Genomic DNA, 25,738 nt, shown 5'->3' on the forward strand with positions numbered 1-25,738 from the left:
TATAATTCAAACTATCAATTATTAATATTCAACGTAAATAAAAAAACAATTTATAATAAGAGTTAACTCAATATGATAATATAAAAGGAGATAATATATAACATTTTGAATTAATTTATTGAATTTATAATATATCTTATAAAAAAAATATATATATAAAACTCATTCCTCTATATTAGAATAGTAATCTACAAATATAATATTAAGATTCTGACTTATTTTTATATTAGAATAGTAATCTACAAATATAATATTAAGATTCTGACTTATTTTTAGTGTGATCTTCATTAAATATAAATTATTAGTATAATGTTTTATTAGTATAACTTTTTATAATTTTGTGTATCTTATAATTAATGATATTATTAATTATATAAATATAGTACAGCCTTATTTATAATGTTTTTCATTAATGATGCTAATGCACTTTAATAATGACATTGTTAATATATATGGATGATAAATTATGTATTTCACTTTATTCATGATATTCATTTATTTGTTCATCTACATTATTTAATACATTATTTAATGATGTGTTTAACAATGGTAAGCAGGGTTGGGTTGATACGATATATTTTAATATTTTATCCCTATTTTATATTTATCAAAAATTTTAGTATGCAATTAATGCATACTTTTATCTTACCTTGATTTCGGTATACCTTAATTTTAATATACCTTAATTTCGGTATACAAAAAAATTATACATTACCTTACCTTAATTTCGGTACGATGTCGGTATTATACCTTTGATACCTAAAAAACATATTAACTTAAAAAAATTAATCGCATCGGTAAAGTAGAGATTGCATATATTAAATAATATTTCACTATAATTATATTTTGATATTATTTAAAAATTATATTTTTATAATTAAATTAATATCAAATTTATTTAATTATTTCTTTATAAGTATTATATATATATATATATATATTATATTTTAACTTATAAATAATAATTTTTCTCACTACTAATAGTAATTTAGTTGTAAAAGTATATTGTCTAAAAATTAAATATTACATGTATAAAAGTTACCTAAATTGATGTAAGTTATGACTAAGATTACTAATCAAAATTGATAAGTGAGCTTAATCAAAATTTTAAATTAGTTTATTATAATATTTAACCCTTAAGATGGATTCTCATTAAAATAGTGGTTTTTAGTATTTTGTTTTTTTAAATTTACCTAGAGTTCCGAAAAAAGTAATTTATCACCAATTCAGAATGTTATCATCCTATCCTCACGCATTTTAAAAAAATATGTTAGTAGGTAAACTAATTAAAATTTTAAATTATCTATGGAATAAATTTATTCTGATCAAATTTAAAAACTCAAAAAAAAAATCTAACAAATTCACAAGCATAAAATTGTCTTAGAACGGTTTATAAGATATGAAAGATTGGGCATCAATTTTCATTTAAAACATCTCAAGTTTGAGTGGATATCAAGTTCCGGTAAGAATTTACATATGATATTTGAATTAAAAAATGTTGTATTATGGTTAGTCTTGTGTGTTACGAAATGGTTGAATCGGCAACTCATTTATTTTTGCATCCTCGTAGGTGACTAATATTTGGAGTCTTTTGTGGAGTATTATTGAGATTCATTAAGTGATACCCGAGTCCTTGGGTAGTTACGGAGAAGTTTAAATTTATCTGACATATATGATTGACCTAAATATTTGGGTTATCATCCCAATTATTTTTTGGTGAAATATCTTGTTAGAGAGAAATCATTAAATTTTCAATAATTGTAGTCGTCGTATACCTATCATTTATAATGCTATTATTGTGATACTTTTATGAGATTTATTCTGAAAAAACAGTAGAGTTTGTCGGAAAGTTAATTATTCTTGAAAATTTACGAGCTGTTGTATAACTAATTTAGTACCATTTTTTCTTTTTTCTTTTAATGTAATGTTTTGAGTCGGTGCTTAAAGGTTTATTCATTTTTAATATAATGAACACTTAAAAAAAAAAATAAGAATAAAAAAAAATAGCAAACTATTTGAAATACAGCTAAATCAAACTAAACACTACATCTGATAAATACCTCAGAATTTTTCTTTCTCCTCTGTAGAAAGCTTTAATTCACAGCAGATATGAACAAAACCAAGCTCCCCTCCTCTTCTTCATCTTCCTCCTCCCTTGTTTCTTCTTCAATGGCATCTCTCTCTCCTCCTCCTCCCATCTTCACCCCTGTAAGTCATTCAAAAGATTTAATCTTTCTTGTTAAATTTTCCTTCTTAATGGTTTAATTGAATTCAACTTCCTGTTTCACTTTTACAGATTCAAGAATGCGAAAGAGAAGGAAATGACAACCAAGATTCCGACGAAAAAACCAATAAGGAAACCAGAATGCATCAAGGATCTGAAAACGACGGCGTTTCCTGTAACAAATGCAGACCAGGAAATCGTGACAAGATATCTATCGTTCCTGTCGACAATAATGGCGTCAGCCCTAATACCGGTTTACTAAAATCGATATTTTCTTCATTAACGAAAAAAAGTCCACGAACACCGTCTGCGGAAGCGGAGCTGTCTCAAAAATTAATACAAGCGACGAAAAACAGAGACGATGCTGTTCTAGAAGTTTCTAGATTGAAATCTTCTGTTTCCAACCTCGAGAAAAAACTGAATGATTTGGAAACTTATTGCCATAATCTCGACAGTAGCAAGAATCAATCTTTTACTGTCGGAAACCCAGATAAAGTGATCAAACATTTCTTAATTTCAATATCTGAATCTCGTTCGCATGTTAGAATCCTTAGTCATTCCATGACAATTCAAATCCGACAACTTGGAACAAAATCTCTAAATCGAATCTCATCTCTTCTACATCCATACGATATTTCCATTTCTAAAAACCCTAAAACCCTTCAATTCTATCTCGAGGCTATTCTCAACAAATCTTTCTTCCAAGATTTTGAATCAATTGGATTCCATAAAAGTTCCCAAACCCAGATCTTGAATCCCATTGAACGATGTGAATCAAACTTTAAATCCTTTAACAATTTGCAGAATCTGACATGGGATGAAGTATTAGACAAGGGAACAAGATATTTTAGCGACGAATTCAGCCGTTTTTGTGACAGGAAAATGAATGAGGTTGTGACTATGTTGGGTTGGAATCGAACTTGGCCGGAATCTTTATTGCAAGCTTTCTTTGGTGCATCGAAATGGGTATGGATTGTTCATCTTCTTGCTAATGCGGTTCATCCTAGCTTGCCTGTTTTTAGGGTGGAGAAAGGTGTTCGGTTTGAATCTATTTATATGGAAGATATGAACGACGGCGGCGGTGGCGGCGCCGGAGAGAACAACCGGAAAACTGCTCCGGCGATGGTTAGGGTGATGGTGGCGCCGGGGTTTTATGTTTATGGTAATGTGGTTAAGTGTAAGGTTATCTGTAGCCATGGTAGTGAACAAGGATGAGACATGAAGGTAATGGTTTTTTTTTTAGGGTTTTTGTTTTTACTGAATTTGATCTTAAATTGTCTTGTTCTCTGTTTAGAACATGTCTTTTCTTTGTGTGTCCTTTTGTAGGGCACTCTTTTGCTGGTAAGGGATCTTTTCTCTTTACTCTGATGATAAGTCAAAACCCCATAGTTGGATTTTTCAATGGCTTTGGTATTCATAAAGTTTGAAATATTTGGTAAATATAAGGGTTAAGTGTGTAATTGGGTAAAACCATGCTACTTTATTTTAAAGATTTAAGAGAAAATATAAATATATAAAAATTATTTTAAAAAATAGTATAGTTAAATTGTTTAACTGAATTAATAAAAATTATAATTTATGTTTAAAATTTATTATGGTTGGGTGGCCCTAAGATGATAGGGGTGGTCAAATGGACTAGTTTGTGTCACCTTAGATTATCTCCAACCCACCTGCAAACCCATTTCTAAAATAGGTTTTAGTCCTCTAACCCACCTGCAAACTCAACCTGCAAACTCAACTGCATTTTGAGTTTTCCTGCAAATTCTCTCTCCTCCATACCTAAATTTGCAGGGACACTATTCACATACTCAAAAGTTTTTAAAATTTTCATTTTAGTCCTTTTAGTTTGTTTTTAATTAATTTACATAACTTATTTATATTTTAATTTGTATACCTATTTTATTTATTTATATTTTAATTTATTTATATTTTAATTTATTTATATTTTAATTTATTTATATATTTAATTCATGATAATTTTAATTTGTTTATATGATTAACTTATATTTAAATTTGTTTATATTTATATTTTATATTTTATATTTTATATTTTTTAAGTATTATAAATTTATAATAATAAACAATATTGATAAAAAAAATAATAATAAAAACAATTTTAATAAAATAAAACACGTAGAACAACCAAAAAAGTACAATAATTCAAAAGGTTTATTTTGTTGTATTTTTTTTGTTTGTGAAATGTAATTTGTGTTTATTTAATAATGTTTAATTTGTTTAATGCAGTTATATAAATAATTGATTTATAATTAGAATTTAAAAGTAATTAATAAGTTGTTCTAAAGTTATGGGTTCAATTTATAATTTTAGATAAATATATAGATAATATTGAAAAAATTAAAAATTATTATAAAAAGGAATATTCTGAAAATATTCTTTTGAGTTTGAGTTTAGGTTTTTGGGTTGGAGATGAATTACTGTTTGATGAAATGTTTACTGCATTTTGGGTTTGAAAATAGGTATTTGGGTTGGAGATGGCCTTATAGCTGGATTTTGATTCAAACCTATGTTTTTTATGTGTTTATTTAATTTTATTGGTTTGAATCTGAATTTAAATGTTTTGGTGGGTGCAAATATTTATTTTATTTTATTTAAAAACTTTATATATATTTGTTTTAATGAAGGATGATAACATGATTATGTATTACATCTACACATTTTAAAGTATGATTTTTTTTTTAATTTAAGAATATATTTGAAATTGACCATTTTAAATAAGTTAAAAGTTAATTTAGTTTAATTTTTTTTAATGTTATGTCATCATATTTTTCTTTATATATATATTATTTCTTTTTTTCTCTCTATTATATATATATTATATATTTTTTAACTTTCTTTTATATTAAATATGTACATATCTATCATATACACTTTTTAAAATACATAAATAAATATATTTAAATATGTATTTATAATTTAAAATTAATAATCTATACATTTTTAAATGTTTATTATATACATTTACAAATATTTATTAATTTATAATATACACAAATTATAGTTACACATCATTTATTTTAAATTATATATTTGAATATTTATTTCAAAAAAATTATAAATACATAAATAAATAATTTTGTATATAATATATTATTTAATTAAAATATTAAAAAAAAAAATAGGAAACTCCATTTTTATTTTGTTTTTGTAAAACCAATTATGATGACATGTAATTAGATAAACCCAATTAATTTTGAAGCTGGTTACAAAGATTAATGTCAAAATAGTTAATATTTTAAGAATTATTTAAAATATTCATATGTTAAGAGTTTATTTTAAAATATGATAATGTATGTATATTAGTCTTTTTATGTAACATTTTTAGTGACGTGACTATACTTTTTTTTTTTTTTATCTCAAATCAATAAATTAAACTTTCTTCTCATTTATATTTTACCTTATAATATTATTTGGATCTTACCACATTTTTTTGTCTCAACTATTTTAAGTGCAAGTCTCACTAAAATATTAAAGGTCATAAATAAAAATGCTAACTTTCTAAAATATTAAGATTTTAGAGACGGTTAATTAATAATGAGAAAGATGTGAATTTGTTTTTCTTTATTTTATTTTCAGTTGTATTTGTATATATGCTTATTATTTTTAGAGTCATGTTTTGGGATAATTCTATCTTTTATTGGATAGTTATTAAAATCAATTAATTAAATTGTATTTAGTAAGAATCACACCATTGTCTTATTCCAACGGTTTAAAATTGAATTTGAATGTGACTATACCTATTATAAAATATGGATTTTGAATTTATTATTAAAATTAGGTGGTCCTATGAGTTGATGTATACATTTGAGTTCTCATTTTGCAGTGATTAGTGATGACTCTTGACAGAGTATCATTACATTGATACCTGAGTATTTTGTTTTTAGTATGGTTGGATTCGAAGGTGATTGCTTCACTACTGTAATATTATTTATTTATTTATTTTCATAATTTAGTAATTTACACTTTTTAATATATATTTATATTTGAAAACAGATTTGAAACTTTTTTTTCTTCTTATGATGTGATAGCCTGATCAGCTCACAAGAATTTAAAAATATAATCTCTTGAATAGGTCGTGTTGGAATGAAGAGAACAAATAATTAATTTCCATTTTGAACTTTCTATAAAAGATGTGATGTGTGATCTTTATTTCTATTTAATAAAAAAAAAAAGTACATCATTTTCAAGATGAAAAAAATCTAGTGTTCTTTAAAATTAATAATAACAAAAAAAAAATTATCTGTTTTTAATAGGAGGAGGAATAAGAGAGGTAATTTATGGATGAAATGGGAGAGTGAATGACACGAGACTGGTTTGATTCATTGTTTTAAAGTTGCGTTTAAGTATTTGCCTAATAAGCTGTTATAATAATTTTGAGTAATAAGTTAACGCAAAAAAAATTATATTCAAACATATTTTACGTTTAAACTCAATTTTCTATTTACCTCTCTCCTCAATGTTTTTCACTCTATCAATTTAAAATATTTTTTTTATTAATTATCTTTTATTTATTTTTAATTATTTTATTCATTTTCTCTCTCATTTATTTAATTTTTTCTAATTATTTTATTCATTATTTTTCATCTATTCTATCTAATTCTAATATTTTTATATATTTATATAAAATAATTATAATAATAATAATAATACATTTAAATATATTTTTATTTATTATTTATAATATATGTATCTTAATATATAAAATAATTAAGTAAAAGTAATATAAATACAATATATTTTTTTAATTTATATTTATAGTTTTGAAAATTAAACTAATCTTAATTAAGTACAGATTACAATTGAGATAAATCAAATTTTGAATGAAATGAATGATGATAGAAAAAGGGTAAGAGAGTTCAAAAATGAAATTGTAGAGGAGAAAAGAGGGTGAAAAAGTGAAAAAATGTATAATAATAAATTATTTTTATTTATTGATTATGATAAACTTATATGAATATCGAATAATATGTACATAACATGAATGAATCATCTAAATTTTTTTTTTCATTCTTAAAAATAGAAATGGGAAAAAAAAGGTAATGTGTTTATGAATCTTATAAGAAATCACCCACGATTAATTAAATTTTAAAAATATATATTAATAAAAATTAATATATTTATATTATTTATTTAAAAAGAAACTAATTTTTATTTAATATATCATAAATATTAAATATATTTTAAATTATATATTTATAAAAATTAATATATTCATATTATTTATTTTAAAATATATTATTTTTTAATTTAAGTCATTTATTATTATTTAAAATTATATATTAATAAAATTTTATAAAAATTAATATATTAATATAATTTATTTTCAAATATATTATTTTTTTATTTAAATTATTTATTAATATTTAAAAATAAATTAATAAATATATATAATTATTAATTATTAAATAATATTATAAATATAAAAAATAAATAAATTGAACGTATAATTAAACTAAATTAAATTTATTAAAACTTAACGTTTAAATAAGTTGAGATCATATAAAACGTAAGGTCGGTTGCGTCATAATAAATTGAATCAATCTAGCCTCTTAACTGAAAAAATGAAAAAGTGTGAAAACAATTGAATTGCGTCATAATAAATTGAATCAATCTAGCCTCTTAACTCTGAAAAAATGAAAAAGTGTGAAAACAATTGAATAAGAAAAATAGAAGAAGAAAGAGAAATTATTTTATTTTTTCCTTTATTAGAATAAAAGGTTCAAATTATAATTATCCAATAAAGAGTCCTTTAATTTCAAAATAAGAGATCCTAAATTAGGATTTGACCCAATAAAGAGGTCCTATTTATGTGAGGATTATTCTTATACAAATCATAACTTAGGAATCTTTTAATAATTGAACAGTGTTATATATTATGGGCCATTCATCACATACGTTAATAGCTTATAGTTTTTATTCCTGAGATTTTTTTATATAAAAATAAAAATAAAATTATAAATTATTTCATTATTTTTTAATAATTATATTATTCAATTTATTAATTAAAATATTTAATATTTAAAATAATAATAATAATTTTATTAATATATAGCAAGACCTTTTAATTTTTTTTTTATCAAAAATAATATATTTTAAAAAAATACCTATCCTTTTTTTAAATAATACAGAGTTTGTTTAAATAAATCTATACCTAATAAGTCATATATCTAATTTAGATTTTACTCGTAGACTGATCATGGATTTCTTGTTTTAGTAATTGTGATTTTATGTTATTTAAAAATTTCTTATATAATCTTAGATGGTTCTTATCCTTAATTAAAAACGTTTTATTTAAAAAGAATAGTGAGGTTGGGGGCATGCATGCTAGTTGCCCTGGGATTAAACCCCCGGTCACTTTTAACTTCTTATTAGTTTTCTTAAGCATGAAATATTAGTGATAATATGAGAAACAACTTGAAATTTTGATTTTAGTGATTTCTTTAAAATTTTATAATTCATTTTTATTGCAAAAATCATTTAAATTAGGTTTAACCAATATGTCAACATATCGAGTCAAACTCGAGTAGTGCTCTACTCGAGCTCGAAAATATTAAATAGCTCGAACTCGAGCTCGATTGAGTACTAAAATTAATACTCAAACTCAAATATAAAAGTAGCGTTCGAGCTCGACTCGAGCTCCACTCGATTAACCTAATTTTTAATCGAGTTTAAGAGCTTGACTCGAGCTCGATTAGCTAGATTTCAAGGAGCTCAAGAGCTTGTTTCGTTTCGAGCTCGAGAAATTGAGATAATTAAATCAATAATTCAAAAAATAATAATAACTTCATAATTCAAAAAACTTTCAAAATATTTATCAAGAAATCAAATCATTCTAACTCAAATACATAAAATCATTCAACCTCAAACATAAAATGTCCAGTTCAAACATAGTCATACAACGTCAAATTAAAATCAGTCCAAATATACAACATATTAAATTAGTCCAACTTAAAATATTTTCAAAATTTACAATCCCAAACTTTAAACATGTTCATCATATAACAATAAAATGTTAAACATTTCTAACCAACAAGAATAGAATTGCACTTAGATACTAAAAAATAAATTTCCTAATAAGTTTTATCCCTTTCTAACGAAAATAATAAATAACTAAATTAGTGTTTAAATATTAATATATTTTGACATAAAAAAATAATATTATTTCTTACCACATGACAATCAATAGCAATGTGCTTTGTCCGCTCATAAAAAACTGGGTTTTCGGTAATGTGAATTGTTGCATTGTTATTACACTAAAGTGTAATTGGCAGGGCAATCTGGATTTTGAAATCTGACAGCAAATATGTTATCCACTATAATTCACAAACTGTTGAAGCCATTTTACGGTATTCAGCTTTAGTGGAAGAACGAGAAACAATTTGTTGTTTCTTCATTTTCCAAGCAATTAACAAATTTCCGATATATACACAATAACCTGTTAATAATTTCCTTGAATCCAAACAAGATCCCCAATCACTATCACAAAAAACAAACAACTTAAGATTATTTTTTGAAGAATAAAATACTCCTAAAGAAGGAGTTCCTTTCAAATATTTAATCACTTGTATAGCAACATTAAAATGAGATTGAAAGGGTTTATTTATGAACTGACTTAATTGTTCAACACAATATGCAATGTCAGGTCTTGTGAAGTTCAAATAAAGCAGTCTACTAACCAGTCTTCTATACTGGTTTATATCACATAAATCATCATTTATAGGATCACTAATCAACTTCACTCCTTTTATCATAAAAATTGTAGATGACTTTGAAACAATTAATCATAAATCAGACACTAGATCAAGGACATATTTCCTTTGATTCACATATATGCCTTCTTCTTTATGAATAATTTCTAATCCTAAGAAAAACTTAGCATTGTCAAGATCCTTAATGGAGTATTTAGAATCAATCATATATTTAATGTTTTCAATGTCCTGCAATGAATTACCAGCCAACAAAATATCATCATTATTAATTAGTAAACAAGTAATTTGATCTCCTATCCTTTTAATAAATAGACAGTGATCATTCTGAGATTGTAAAAAACCAATATTTGAACGTCATTTAGAGATTTTAGAATGCCATTGTCTTGAGGACTATTTTAGTCCATATAAACTCTTATTGAGTTTGTATGCTTGATTTGGAAATCCAGATTTTAAACCTTCTGGTATAGACATGTACACGTCTTTATCAAGAGAACCATGCAAAAATGCCTTATTTACTTCAATCTGATGTAAATGTCATTTACTTGCGGCTGTTAATGAAAGAAATAACTGAACACTTACATTTTTCGCAACTGGTGCAAAACTTTGATGAAAATCAATTCCATCAATTTGATTGTAACCTTTTACTACCAGACGTACTTTATATTTATCTATACTGCCATCTGCATGCAATTTTGTTTTAAAAATCCATCGACATCCAATGACATTTTTGTTACACAATAAACTCAAATAACGGTCAGCAATATTTTAAATAATAAATTGAATGTCTTTTAAGTTTAATCTTTAATGGTGGAAATCTCAAACGTTTCAAACGTTTTAGCAGTTTTAGTAATCAAGGGTCAGTCTTAAATGTTGCTGTTACAGTTTTTTATCTTTAATTGTTGTTTTCATTTCTTGTACGTTTTGTTTTCTGTTAAGAGACTATAAATAAAGGTGTGTGTTGAATATGAAGTAAGAGAGAAAAGAATAATAAAAAATTTTGTTTCAGTCTTATAGAAGAAATCTTCAAGAGTCTTTATATCTCCTCTTCCTCCAAAAGTTCATTTTTCTCAAATTGGTATCAGAGCGCCATAGCAAACAAAGCGCTGGGGAAAATACCACTGCCGCGACTCACCAAAACCAACTTTGATAATTAGAGTATTCAAATGCGAGCTTTACTCGGTGCACAAGACGTATGGGAAGTAGTCGAAGATGGTTATGAAGAACCGACTGAAATGGGAAATCTTTCGGCGACTCAGTTGAGGGCGTTGAAAGAAACACGAATGAAAGATAAGACCGCTCTCTACCTCCTGTTTCAAGCGGTGGATGAGTCGGGTTTCGAGAAAATTGCAGGTGCAGAAACTCGAAGGCAGCATGGGACATTTAAGAAAAAGTTTTCAAGGGTGCCGATCGAGTTAAACAAGTGCGACTTCAAACTCTTCGAGGCGAATTGGAGGCCATGAAGATGAAGGAGTCAGAAGGAATTTCTACCTACATCACACGTGTGCAAATAGTGGTGAATCAACTCAAACGCAATGGAGAAACCCTCTCCGATGCAAAAGTTGTGGAGAAGATTCTACGGTCATTGACCGAGAATTTCGAAAACGTCGTTTGTGTAATCGAGGAATCAAAGAGTCTGGAAGAGATGACCGTTGATGATCTTGTTGGTTCTCTTGAAGCACATGAGCAACGAAAGAATAAGAAAAAACAAGAGTTGCTCGAAGAAGCCTTACAAGCCAAGGCAACCATCAAGGAGGACAGAGTAATGTATGCGCAACACAATCGAGGAAGGGGACGCGGTCGTGGAGGTCATGGTCATGGCCGCAACGGAGGCCGAGGATGTGGAAACAATTATGAAGAAAATGATCAGTCAAACCAGCAAAATTAGCGTGGGCGAGGAAGTGGTCGTGGGAGAGGCGGCCGATCAAATCATCCAACTGTTGAATGCTACAACTACGGAAAGCATTAGCACTACGCAAAAGAGTGCAAATCAAACGTTGAATGTTACAACTGCGGAAAATATTGGCACTATGCAAAAGAGTGCTATTCTGAAAAAAGGATAGAAGAGAAGGCGAATCTGGTCGCAGAAGAGGAGACAAGAGATGTCGGTGTTCTCATGATGGCCTATAAAGACACCACTTCTGACAAGGAGACGTTGTGGTATCTCGATACTAGAGCCAATAATCATATGTGTGGGAACAAAAAATTTTTTTTGGAGATACAAGAGATAAAGAATGGGTACGTATCATTTGGGAATGAATCGAAGGTTCAAGTAAAGGGCCGAGGTAGAATATGTTTCTCACAATACGATGGCAAAGAAGGGTCAATTGAAAATGTATACATTGTCCATGACTTGAAGAGTAACATTATTAGCTTGGGGCAATTATTGGAGAAGGGATACTCAGTACTCATGAAAGACCGAATGTTGCATTTAAAGAACGAAAAAGGAAGGTTGCTTACACAAGTTGAGATGGCCAATAATCGAACGTTCAAACTCAACTTGAGAAACGTTCGAGAACAATGTCTACAAGTCAAAATGGTGGATAAAGCCTCGTTGTGGCACTTACGATTCGGACACTTGCACTACAGAGGCCTACAGGAGTTAGCAAAGAAGGATATGGTTCACGGGTTACCAGACATGGATTACACCAAGAAATTTTACGAGGGATGTGTACTCGGCAAACAAGCAAGGAACTCATTCCCAAAGAAGGCGAAATATAGTGCAAGGAAGTCTCTCGAACTGATTCACACCGATATATGCGGCCCAATCACACCTAAGTCATACAGTGAGAAGAGGTACTTTATTACATTCATTGATGAATACACAAGGAAAACTTGGGTTTATTTTTTGAAAGAAAAATCGGAAGCATTCGAGGCATTCAAGAAATTCAAAGTATTAGTGGAGAAGACGACTGGTTTTTTCATCAAGGCCATACGGCCAGATAGAGAAGGAGAGTACATGTCAACCGCTTTCATAGTCTATTGCGAGGAACAAGGGATCAAAAGATTCTTAACGGTGCCCTACTCACCTCAGCAAAATGGCGTAGCTGAGAGGAAAAATCAGACTATCATCGACATGGTTCGGTTTATGATGAAGAGCAAAAACATGCCGAAAGAGTTTTGGGCAGAAGTGGTGCAATGTGCCGTGTATGTCCAAAATCGATGCCCGCACACAAAATTGGCGGATCTAACACCACAAGAAGCTTGGAGTGGACAAAACCGACCGTATCGCATTTAAAGGTATTTGGTAGTGTGGCCTACGCGCATATACCAAATCAAAGAAGAACCAAACTAGATGATAAGAGCAAAAAATACATCTTCATCGGATAAGACGAGAACACGAAGGCCTTCAAGTTATTCGACCCAATTGAAACGAATGTGGTCGTAAGCCGAGATGTGCAGGTGAATGAAGAAAGTGCATGGGATTGGAACAACCAAAAGGAGGAATCTCAACAGAAAGAAAAATGAGAGCCATCAACCACTAAACCGATATTAGCACCAACAACCTCTCAAACATCTGATGATGAAGACGAGCCCAGACAATTGAAGATGCGAAGTTTACAAGACTTATACGAGTCAACAAGTGAAGCACACTTGGTGTGTCTTTTGGCAGATGCCGAGAGCATCATTTTTGAAGAGGCAGTGAGAGATAAGAAATGGAAAGACGCGATGGATGAAGAGATAAGGGCAATCGAAAGAAATGAAACTTGGGAGTTGGCGGAGTTGCTAGATGGATGTCGAGCTATCAGAGTGAAATGGGTGTACAAGAAAAAGATGAATGCCCTAGGTGAGATAGAAAGGTACAAGGCACGCTTTGTTGCAAAAGGGTATAGACAAAAAGTTGGGATCGAATACGATGAAGTCTTTGCCCCAGTGGCAAGAATGGAGACAATCCGACTTCTTTTATCCCAAGCGGCACATTTCAAATGGTCGATCTATCAGATGAATGTGAAATCAGCATTTTAAATGGTGTGCTTGAAGAGGAAGTATTTGTGGAGCAACCACCCGGGTACACGAAAGTCGGGAAGGAGAGTAAAGTGCTGAAGCTAAAAAAGGCGCTATATGGGCTAAAGCAAGCGCCTCGAGCATGGAACACCCGAATCGACACCTACTTCAAGAAGAACGGATTCATACAATGTCCCTACAAACATGCATTGTACGCAAAGAAAGACGAAGGTAACCTGTTGTTAGTAGCTCTCTATGTTGATGATCTTATATTCATGGGGAACAATGATAAGATGATACAAGACTTTAAAATCGCTATGACTCGGGAGTTCGAAATGAAGATTTGGGGCTAATGAAATATTTCCTTGGTCTTGAGGTTAGACAGGGAAAATATGGAATATTTGTGTCCCAAGAGGCATATGCAAAAGACATTCTGAAAAAGAATAAGATGGAAGAATGCAACACAATAGCAACACCAATGGAACTCGGAACAAAACTCTCTAAATTTGAGGGAGGAGATCGTACGGATGCCACCAAATATCGAAGTTTAATCGGAAGTCTATGATATCTCACATGCACAAGGCCTGACATTGCGTATAGTGTCGGCATAGTAAGCCGATTCATGGAGGAACCGAACTACACGCACTTGAAGGCTATTAAAAGAATTCTTCGATACATCCGAGGAACGTCATCACTCGGGTTACTATACTCCGAGACAAAGGAATACAAGTTGATCGGTTATTCCGATAGTGATTGGTGTGGAGATATAGATGATCGAAAAAGTACATCGGGATATGTGTTTTATATGGGAGACACAGCTTTTACATGGCTCTCAAAGAAGCAGCCAATAGTGACATTGTCAACATGTGAGGCAGAGTATGTGGCAGCATCCTGGTGTGTGTGTCACGCAATATGGCTAAGAAGTCTATTGAACGAACTACAAATCCAGCAACACGAAGCAACTGAAATACGAGTCGACAACAAATCAGCAATTGAGCTGGCAAGGAATTCGGTGCACCATGAGAGGAGCAAGCATATCGATGTTCGTTTCCATTTTATACGGGAACATGTGAAGGAAGGTAATGTGCGATTAAGTCATGTTGCGAGTCGTGATCAAGTGGCGGATATTTTTACAAAGGCACTACCAACTGTGTTGTTCGAAAATTTCAAGAGGGTGATCGGAATGAAAGATGGAAAAGATTTGAGTTTAAGGGAGGAATTTGTTACACAATAAACTCAAATAACTGTCAGCCATATTTTAAATAATAAATTGAATGTCTTTTAAGTTTAGTCTTTAATGGTGGAGATCTCAAACGTTTCAAACGTTTTAGCAGTTTTAGTAATCAGGGGTCAGCCTTAAATGTTGCTGTTACAATTTTTTGTCTTTAATTGTTGTTTTCATTTCTTGTACGTTTTTTTTCTGTTAAGAGACTATAAATAAAGGTGTGTGTGCTGAATATGAAGTAAGAGAGAAAAGAATAATAAAAAAATTTGTTTCAGTCTTATAGAAGAAATCCTTAAGAGTCTTTATATCTCATCTTCCTCCAAAAGTTCATTTTTCTCAATTTTTACCTTTCGGTAATTGTGTAAATGTCCAAGTGTTGTTTTTATTTAAAGCATTTAGTTCAAGAGTCATTGTTTCGACCCAATCTGAATTTAAAACAACTTGTTTATATGAAATTGGATAATGTGTTTGATTAATGTTTCCTAAAATATATATATATATATATATATATATATATATATATATATATATATATATATATATATATATATATATATATATATATATATATATATATAGAATCATTACAAACTATTGAAAAAGAAAAAGTTAAAGAGGTGAATTTTTTCTTACTAATATCAGTTTGATTTATGAAATTTTTCATCCAAGATGGTGTATGTGAAATTCTAGAGCTTTTTCTAACAAAGTTTTTTTCATTATTCAAATGTGGCAGAGAGTTTTCATTTTGATTATCAACTAAAACTTCGGGTAAAATATTCTCAACTTGAGTTTCAGCAGAAGATTCAGGGTGAGTTTCAGCAGAAGATTCAGGGTGAGTTTCAGTAGAAGATTCAGGTATAACATCATTTTCATATTCTTCTATGCTTATATCTTCAAGTTCATCATGTAAAAAGCATTAAACATTTACTAATTTAACTTTAGAATATTCTAATGAATTTTCATTAGTCATGAATGGAAATATATCCTCATAAAAAATCACATCCCTAGAAACAGATATAATTCCAGTTTCTAATTCATATACATTGTATCCTTTCCGATTCATAAGATATCCAATGAATACTGTTACAAGGGATTGTTAGGGTTAGGTTTCCTAACCCTAAAATAAGCTGACGGGTAGACGTAACCCATGTCAGCAGTTCTATTTTTAATTATGCAAAATAAATAATTATAAATAAGGCAGTTAGCCAGAATATGGAATACTTAATAAATAATTATTTCTAAGGAAATAAATAAGTATTAATAAGGTATTAGCAAAATATATGGAATTAGCGGGAAGTTAATTATGGCAGATGATGGGTATATAAAGAGGAGATCATAATCTGCAAGGGGTACCCCGACATTTTTACAGAAACCTCTAAGGTTAACTTCTCTCTTTATATTTTCTATCTCCTATCTTCTTCTTCCTTATCGTTAAATTCTTACTCACCTAATAATACTTGTGAATCTCATTCTCACCTCCATTATATTCTATTCTTCACTTAAATCAAGGTATCTCTCACTTATAGCTAGGTTATCAGTTAAATCTACTTTAAGCTATATCATTGGTATCAGAGCGAGTTCTAGGCAATATGGTGGAAACGCGTATCGACGGGGAGCTGAATGAAATCCGCAACCGCAATCAAGCGCAAGACGAACGACTGTTGGCTCAAGAGGCCCGATTCGAAAGGATGGAAGCTATGATGGCTTCAATGAGCGATGCGATCAATCGACTAAGCACAACGGGGAATAATCAAGTACCACCAGAGGAAGGTCAAAATCTCCGAGGTGATAATCATCGTGATCGCAGACGAGGCGAAGATGTCAGACATCGGGAAGTTCATAACGAGGAAAGATATCAACCTCCAACTAGGCTGTCGAAGATTGATTTTCCAAGGTTTAATGGCGAAGAGGTGGATGACTGGATTTATGGAGTCGAGATGTTTTTTCAAATAGACCGAACATCAGAAGAATCAAAGATGGATTATGCATGTGCTCATCTGACCGGTCGAGCGCGTTGCTGGTTCAGCTCATATTTACAACACCGACTTCTAGGGCGAGCTATGATATGGAACGAACTGAAGCAGTTAGTTTTGAAGGAATTCGGTCCAAGCGAATTGAATGATCCACTAGACGAATGGAAGGACTTGAAGCAGACGACAACAATTAAGGAATTCGGTAAGAAATATCTCGATATTACATATAAACTGCCACATCTTACTGAAGAGTACTCTATTAAGGGATACTTAAATGGACTCAAAGAAGAAATAGCCAATCCAATCAGGATACAGAAACCTCAGTCCTTAACTGAAGCGATGGGAATGGCTAAACTTCAAGAACGAACTAATCAGAAATTACAAGATGTTGTTTTTGATTCGTTAGTGCGGCGAGGCTATTTAGCAAACAAGGGAGGTCCATTACTGCCAACTCCGAAGGCTGCATCTTTCCTGAATCGAGGAAATAATAATGGACCGTATAATAGAACATCGACGAACCTTGCGAGCAGTTCTAATAGTACAGGCCAGTACAATAGAGCAACAAATACTATTCCAAGAAAAGTCAATTTAGATCAGAAAGCGTATGACGAGAAAAAGAAAAACAAGCAGTGCTTCTATTGTGAAGAGAAATGGGAGTATGGTCATAGATGCAGGGCAGGTGCCATTGCGATGATAAATGAACTATTCGAGGAAGAGAATCAGGAAGAAAAATTGGTTGAAACCGTGGACGAATTAGAAGATGGCGTTGCAATGACAATTGAATGATCAAATACATTTGATACCATGAAGGTGCAAGGAACGGTAGGACGAAACAACGTATATATTCTGATAGACTCGGGAAGTACGCATAATTTTATTAACCCACAAGTGATCAGGAATACAAAATTTGTAACGTCTCCGGCGGTTAAACTAATGGTCACAGTAGCAAACGGTCATCAATTGGTAAGTACTACCAAATGTCTTGGATTACAATGGTCAGCTCAGGGAATAGATTTCAATGTCGATGCACGAGTATTGTCCATTCCCAAGTATGACATTATACTCGGAAAATAATGGTTGGTGACACTTGGTGGAATTCAGTGGGACTTCAAGAATTTGATAATGGAATTTTCATTTAATGGTGAACTGCGGAAGCTACACGGGGATACATCCAATTTGGTTTCCATGATAGAAGGCATAACATTAGGGAAGGTTATCCGAAAGGGCGCTAATGTGGCTATGCTGAGTGTTGGGGAATCAAAAGGGTGTGAATCGGAATTGTATTCCGTAATAATATCTTCACCAGAGGCTGACAAGAAACAAAAATTGGAGAAACTGTTAATAGAGTTTGAAGAATTATTCAGAGAACCTACAACACTTCCACATACTCGCAATTATGATCATCGAATTAATCTCAAAGAAGGAGCAGGAACCGTTAGCTTAAGGCCATACCGATATCCTGCTCTTCAAAAGGATGAAATGGAAGGCATGATAGAAGAGATGCTTAAATCAGGAGTGATACGCAAAAGTTATAGTCCATTTTCTTCACCCGTTGTGCTGGTAAAAAAGAAGGACAAAAGCTGGAGATTATGCATCGACTACCGACGTTTAAATGAGGTAACTATTAAAGACAAATTTCCAATTCCATTAATAGAAGAACTAATGGATGAGTTATATGGTAGTTGTATTTATTCTAAACTAGATTTAAGATCTGGTTATCATCAAGTCAGAATGAAGGAGGAAGACATTTATAAAACTGCATTCAAGACACATGAGGGTCATTACGAATTTGTAGTGATGCCTTTTGGTTTGACAAATGCACCTTCCATGTTTCAACGAATGATGAATGAGGTTTTTAAGCCTTATTTGAGTAAATTCGTACTAGTTTTTTTTGACAATATTTTGATCTATAGTCGAACATGGGAAGATCACTTAAAACAGTTGCGATTGGTATTCGAGTTACTGAAACAACATCATTTAGTTTTGAAACATTCCAAGTGTGTCTTTGCTTGTTTGGAAGTAGATTACCTTGGACATGTTATTTCACAGCAGGGAGTTGCTGTAGATATGTCGAAGATATCAGCTATTAAAATATGGCCGACTCTAGATTCCTTAAAACAACTTAGAGGATTTTTGGGCTTGACAGGATACTACAGGAGGTTTGTTAAGAATTATGGGTCTATAGCTCGGCCACTAACATCCTTATTGAAAAAGGGAAAATTAATTTGGAATGAAGAAGCCGCTGTGGCATTTGAGGAACTAAAAAGGGCCATGATGAATCCACTAGTACTGAAATTACCTAATTTCGAGGAAAGCTTTGTGGTTGAAACTGATGCGAGTTACAATGGTATGGGGGCGATCTTGATGCAGCAAGGACACCCTGTGGCATATATCAGTAAAGGGCTCGGTCCGAAACTACATGCCTTATCTGCTTATGAACGAGAAATGTTAGCTGTATTGCATGCTATCAAGAAATGGAGAAGTTATTTACAATTCAAACCATTCATCATAAAAACGGATCATGAAGCATTGAAACACCTGTTGGAGCAAAAGATTAAACACCCTAGTCAAGAGAAATGGCTATACAAATTGTTGGGGTTTGAGTTTTCGGTGCAATACAAGAAAGGCAAGGAGAATGTAGCTACTGATGCACTATCTAGAATCAATTCAGAGGGAACTTGTCTAGCGTTATCTGAATTCTCATCGGTATTATTAAAGAAAATAACTAAGACATGGGATGAAGACATGAATCTGAAGCAAATTGTTAATAAGTTACAATCCGATCCTCAAGGTATTAAGGGTTTTTCGTTTATCAATGGGCAGTTGAGAAAAGATGGACGTATCGTGGTGGGCGCTGATAAGGAACTCAGATCATACATAATATCTATAATGCATAACTCATCAGTGAGAGGTCATTCAGGTGTGATGGTGACATATCAGAAACTAAGACAAGCATATTATTGGCGTGGTATAGATCGCGATGTAAGGGAGTTCCTTAGGAATAGTCTGGAATGTCAGCAACAAAAATAGGAAAATCAAGGAACGAAGGGTTTACTGCAACCATTGGCGATTCCTAATTCTATTTGGAGTGACATATCTATGGATTTTATAGAAGGATTACCAAAATCACAAGGGCATACAGTTATTTTAGTCGTAGTTGATCGGCTTTCAAAGATGGCACATTTCATTAGTATGAGACACCCCTATTCAGCAAGTAGTGTTGCTCATGTCTTTCTGGATCATATATTCAAGTTACATGGTATGCCACTCACTATCGTCAGCGACAGAGATAAGATATTCGTCAGTACGTTTTGGAAGGAATTATGCAAATTACAGGGAATTACCCAAGCGATGTCAACAGCGTATCATCCTTAGACCGATGGTCAGACAGAAGTGGTAAATAGAAGTGTGGAGACATATCTACGATGTATGGCTGGTCAAAAACCGCAAACATGGGCTAAATGGCTGCCTTTAGCCGAATGGTGGTACAATACAAATTTTCATTCGGCTGCACTATCATCACCATATGAGATTGTTTATGGTCAGCCACCTCCGGTTCACTATCCTTACTTTGCCGGTGATTCCAGAGTAGAAGCAGTGGATAGAAGTTTATCAGCCAGAGAGGAAGCTCTTAAATTGTTGCGATTTTATCTTCACAGAGCCCAACATCGAATGAAGCAGCAAGCAGACAAGAAACGAGTGGACTGTGTTTTGGCAGTGGGTGTTCGTTAAACTACAGCCTTATCGACATACGTCAATCAGAGGGAAGACTCATAAACTTAGCCCAAAGTTCTATGGACCTTTCCGAATTATAGAGCGAGTGGGACAAGTGGCTTACAAATTGGATATTCCTGCTACAGCTAAGATGCATAATGTGATTCATGTGTCGCAACTTAAAAAGAAAGTAGGAAATGTAGTGGCTATGCCACATGTTCCATCCCTACAAACTCAGTCAACAGTTGTTCCTATTGCTATTTTGGATGGAAAAGTTATTTGGAAAGATGGACACAACATTGGTCAATATTTAGTTCGTTGGTCTAATTCAACGGACGATGATGCTACATGGGAGGATGACTCTTGGTTGGAATCAGAATTCCCAGAACTCGGATTGGTTGGCAACAAATCAGCTTCTCATTTTAATTGTGTTGTTCGTGGTCGAACAAACGTTGAAGGGGAGGCTAATGTTACAAGGGATTGTTAGGGTTAGGTTTCCTAACCCTAAAATAAGCTTACGGGTAGACGTAACCCATGTCAGCAGTTCTATTTTTAATTATGCAAAATAAATAATTATAAATAAGGCAGTTAGCCAGAATATGGAATACTTAATAAATAATTATTTCTAAGGAAATAAATAAGTATTAATAAGGTATTAGCAAAATATATGGAATTAGCGGAAAGTTAATTATGGCAGATGATGGGTATATAAAGAGGAGATCATAATCTGCAAGGGGTACCCCGACATTTTTACAGAAACCTCTAAGGTTAACTTCTCTCTTTATATTTTCTATCTCCTATCTTCTTCTTCCTTATCGTTAAATTCTTACTCACCTAATAATACTTGTGAATCTCATTCTCACCTCCATTATATTCTATTCTTCACTTAAATCAAGGTATCTCTCACTTATAGCTAGGTTATCAGTTAAATCTATTTTAAGCTATATCAAATACATATTTCTTTCCTCTATGTGCAAACTTTGATTTTTGTGAAATTATATTTGTAGCATAACATAAAAATCCAAAAATTTGAATGAATTATAATCTGGATTAGTTTTATTAAGCATAAAAAATGGAGTTTCCAATCAAGCATTTTCATAGGCATTCGGTTAATCAAATATGTAGCAGTAAGTAATAAATATGGCCAAAATTTAGAAGGCATGGGTGAATTAAACATAATTGACCTAGCTATTTGAACTAAATATTTATGTTTTTTTTCCACAACCCCATTTTGTTGTGGAGTATATGCACAAGTTGTTTGATGAATCATTCCTAGAAATTTAAACAAATTAGAACATCTATTGTTTATGAATTCAGTCTCATTATCTGTTATAATTATCTTAACTGTAGTCTCATACTGATTTTTGACAAAAACAAAAAAAAACTTGAAGTTTTTTAAAAACAAAAGTTTTGTCATGAATCAAGTAAATCCATGTACATCTAGAGAAATTATCAACAATAGTTAGCATATATGAACAATTTAAAACATATTCTTCTCTATAAGGACCCCACAAATCCACGTGAATAAGCTCAATGTTTTGTTAGTTTTAGTTGTTCTATTCATGAAAGGTAATCTATGTGATTTAGACAATGGACATGTATAACAATGTTTATCTCTATGAAAATAATTTTGGTAAACTTTTTAATGACTTCATCTGAAGGATATTCAATTCTTTTATGAAGATTTTCAGAATCAACAATTGAAAGGTTTACATTCTGACTAAAAAGGTTATTATCAGAAACATTGTTTTTAGAATTTAAAAGAAAAAAAACAGAAACATTATTGATAGTTCTATCATCAGAAACGAAATATAGATTCCCTATTCTTTTTTCAATTTCAACAATTGATAAAAACTTATGGTCCTACAAAAAAACACATTGTTTCTAAAAAAAATCAATCTGCTTTGTTATCATCAATAAGTTTAGCAGTTGAAATTAGATTAAATTTGAAATATGGAGCATAAAGAACCTCATTAAGTATCAATCTATCAGAAATTATAACTGATCCTATTTCAATTATGGATTTACATGATTCATTTGCAAGGTACATTAGTCTAGGCCCTATGGATTTTTAACTTCTTAATGTCTTTCATTAATTTCTTATTATTGCATACATGACATAAAGCTCCTGAGTCTAATAACCAGTCATTTCTATTTTTTTCAGAATTGTTACTACTCATGTTAAATTCAAAAAATGTGAAAGAACAAGATATTGGTTTACAACACTTACTTACTGTGCCACTTGAAGATGCTCCACATATGCCTTTTCCTTTTACATCCCTTATGCTTTTCAAAAACTCCTTGTACATCATATACTCCTCAAGCGTTGTGTCTGCATATTCATCTTGATTGAGACATTGTTAGATTGAGACATTGTTAGCCATGTTGACTGATCTTTTCCTTTTGTAATTATCATTTGATCTTTCTTTTGGTTATTTCCACCAGTCAGGATATCCAACTATCATGAAACAATTTTCCTTGATGTGACATTTTCCTTCACAATGAAGACACACCACATTCCTAGACTTAGATTTGTCTGAATTGTTGTTCCTCGTAGTTCTTCTTTTCAACATTCTGTAACACAGTGAATGTCTTATACACAGCAGGCCATGGTTCTTACATCAAAATTTGAACCTTAACATATTCATATTGTTCGTTAAGTCCCATTAGAAATTGTAACATCTTATTTTTATCATCATCTTGTAACATCTCTTGTTCAAGAAAACAACCATCACAATCTGTCTTAGTTCCTCTACATCTACATCTCCTAAGTGGATTTAAACTCATCATTTCATCCCATAGAAGTCTTACCTTATAATAGTATTCTTAAAGATCATTTCCTTCTTGTTGTAGGATGACGATGTCTTTCTGCAAATAGTATCTCATCGGACCGTTGTTCCCTTCATATTTAGATTTCACTTCCAGCCACAGATCACGACTGGTTTTGGTCGACTGAAACCTCCTTTAAAGCCTTACATCGATCGTATTCATCATTCATGCTTTGACCATGGAGTTAATGATTCCCCACTGTCTTCCGTCTTCAGGATCCACTGGCCTCGGAAATGATCCATCAATGAAGTCGATCTTGATTTTTACAAATTTGCGAGTTGGACGCTAAGGCACCACCCATAGTAAGTTTCTCTAGTAAGAACTGTCGTCGTAAGTGTAAGTTCTGGATGATCCGCCGGATGAATCACAAGAGGATCGTTGTTATATTTTCTTTTCACCGGAAGATTCGATTGAGGAGAGGAGTGAGAGATATGCCCTGTAGATGTATGGCTAGGGTTACTTGATTCTTCAACGATATTCACCAATTTGGTGTCTGTTTCTTCGATAATCTTCAGCGTTAGAACGATTCTTGCTCTGATACCATGTGCGATTAAACGATAATCGTTGAATCAAGAAAAGATATGAATACTTTTGTAGAGAGAATCTTGAGAGAAATGAAGAACACAAAATTGAGTGAAAACCCGTAAAGGGATTTGTGATATTTTATTCCATATTAATAGTATCACAAAGTCTAATATAGGTACAAAAAACTCTCACCTATTCTAAATAAATATCTCAACTAATTATATGTACAAATTATACCTAAATTTTATAATTAATACTACTACTTAATACAAATATGGTTATAACTAAATAAATAGTTATAACAACTTAGCTTAACTATCTAATAAAATCATAATTAAGTTTTAACAAATTCATGACTAAATATTGAATTATTTTTACATTTCTTCTATACTGGTAAATATTCGTTTAGGACTAGTTAGGATCAGAAACTATTTTGCTTAAAGGGATTCCGATTTCAGTCCGCTGAAATCGGCAAATATCCGCGTATGTCGAAGGGGAAGAAAGCGTAGGTTGTGTTCTTCCGTCGATCTGCAGTAGGCTCTTCAACTGGAGGGTCTAGGCGTGACTCCAGCGAACGGGCAAGTCCCAGGTGACCAGGAGGGCTATCGCAGTTGTTCTGCAGCTTAGGAAAACCATCTCAATCTCCTCCTTTTGAGATCGGGATTTGTCCGAATCAAGGCAACGAACAGCGGAGGGATGGAGACGAAGGCTGGGCGAGAGGAATAGACCGGCGAAGCGTCGTCTTCGAGCGACCTTCGATCTCGGGCGCAAGAGCTGCTGGAAATCGTCTCGGCCGGAGGGTGGACGGAGAGCAACCGGACAGGAGGACATTTCTTTATGTTCAATTTCTCCAACTTCTCTAGAAGTTGCAAATAGACTCCCGGCCTTTTTTTTAATATGCCTATATAGATTTAATTTCGAATTAATTAATTTGAAATTAAAGTATTTAAGTTTATTTAAAAATAATAAAGTCCAGGGGCCTGTTTGCAAATTCTAGAGAAATGGGGAAATAAGATATAACAAATAGAAGAGCTCCTACTTCGCTGTTCCTCTGATCGTCCTCCTGCCAAGGCGACTTCCTGTTTCCTGCCTCGTAGGTCAGTTCAATCCGTCTAAACCTCGCCTTCATCCTCCCGTCGTTCAGTGACTCGGCTCGATTGAAGAGTAGCCTAAAGGAAATAGGGACGAGTAGCCTAAAGGAAATAGGGACGGAGTGGCTCTCCCAAATCGCGGGATCCATCGGCGGCGGGCGTCGACCTGTATTTCTTTCGCTTTTGGATGGCGAAGCAACCAGCCGCAATGTCTCGTCCCGTTACCTGGATCCCTCCAGACACAATCGATTTACAGGAATACGAGGAAATCGGAAAAACAGAAAGAAACAGAAGAAGTTTATTGTGAATCCAGACAAATCTGAAAGGACAGTTACAGCTGTAACTACCTACTCATCTAGATCGCGGGCGCGACTGAAGAGGAATTCCTTTAAGAACAGCCAGAAGACTGGCCTGCGTTTTCTCCTTTTCTGGATCGCGAAAACGTCCACTGCAATAACTCGTCTAGTCGCCTAGGATTCTCGTCCTTG

General features: G+C 32.0%; 1 protein-coding gene across 1 annotated transcript; it reads left to right on the top strand.

Moving 5' to 3' along the window:
* The first annotated feature begins 2,069 nt into the window (after positions 1-2,069).
* On the top strand, positions 2,070-3,626 carry LOC124932331 (IRK-interacting protein-like). The gene is made up of 2 exons (XM_047472952.1): positions 2,070-2,208; positions 2,297-3,626. The coding sequence occupies exons 1-2, from the start codon at positions 2,110-2,112 to the stop codon at positions 3,437-3,439; spliced, it is 1,242 nt and encodes a 413-aa protein (XP_047328908.1). The 5' UTR covers positions 2,070-2,109; the 3' UTR covers positions 3,440-3,626.
* Positions 3,627-25,738: the final 22,112 nt, after the last annotated feature.

The sequence above is a fragment of the Impatiens glandulifera genome, chromosome 3, assembly GCF_907164915.1.
Source record: "Impatiens glandulifera chromosome 3, dImpGla2.1, whole genome shotgun sequence".
In the NCBI taxonomy this organism is placed as follows: Eukaryota; Viridiplantae; Streptophyta; class Magnoliopsida; order Ericales; family Balsaminaceae; genus Impatiens; species Impatiens glandulifera.

Excerpts from the sequence above, each read along its gene's own strand:
- LOC124932331 (XM_047472952.1), top strand. The coding sequence starts at position 2,110 with ATGAACAAAACCAAGCTCCCCTCCTCTTCTTCATCTTCCTCCTCCCTT. Across the intron at positions 2,209-2,296 it reads CTCCTCCCATCTTCACCCCT|ATTCAAGAATGCGAAAGAGA; the intron begins GTAAGTCATTCA and ends TCACTTTTACAG.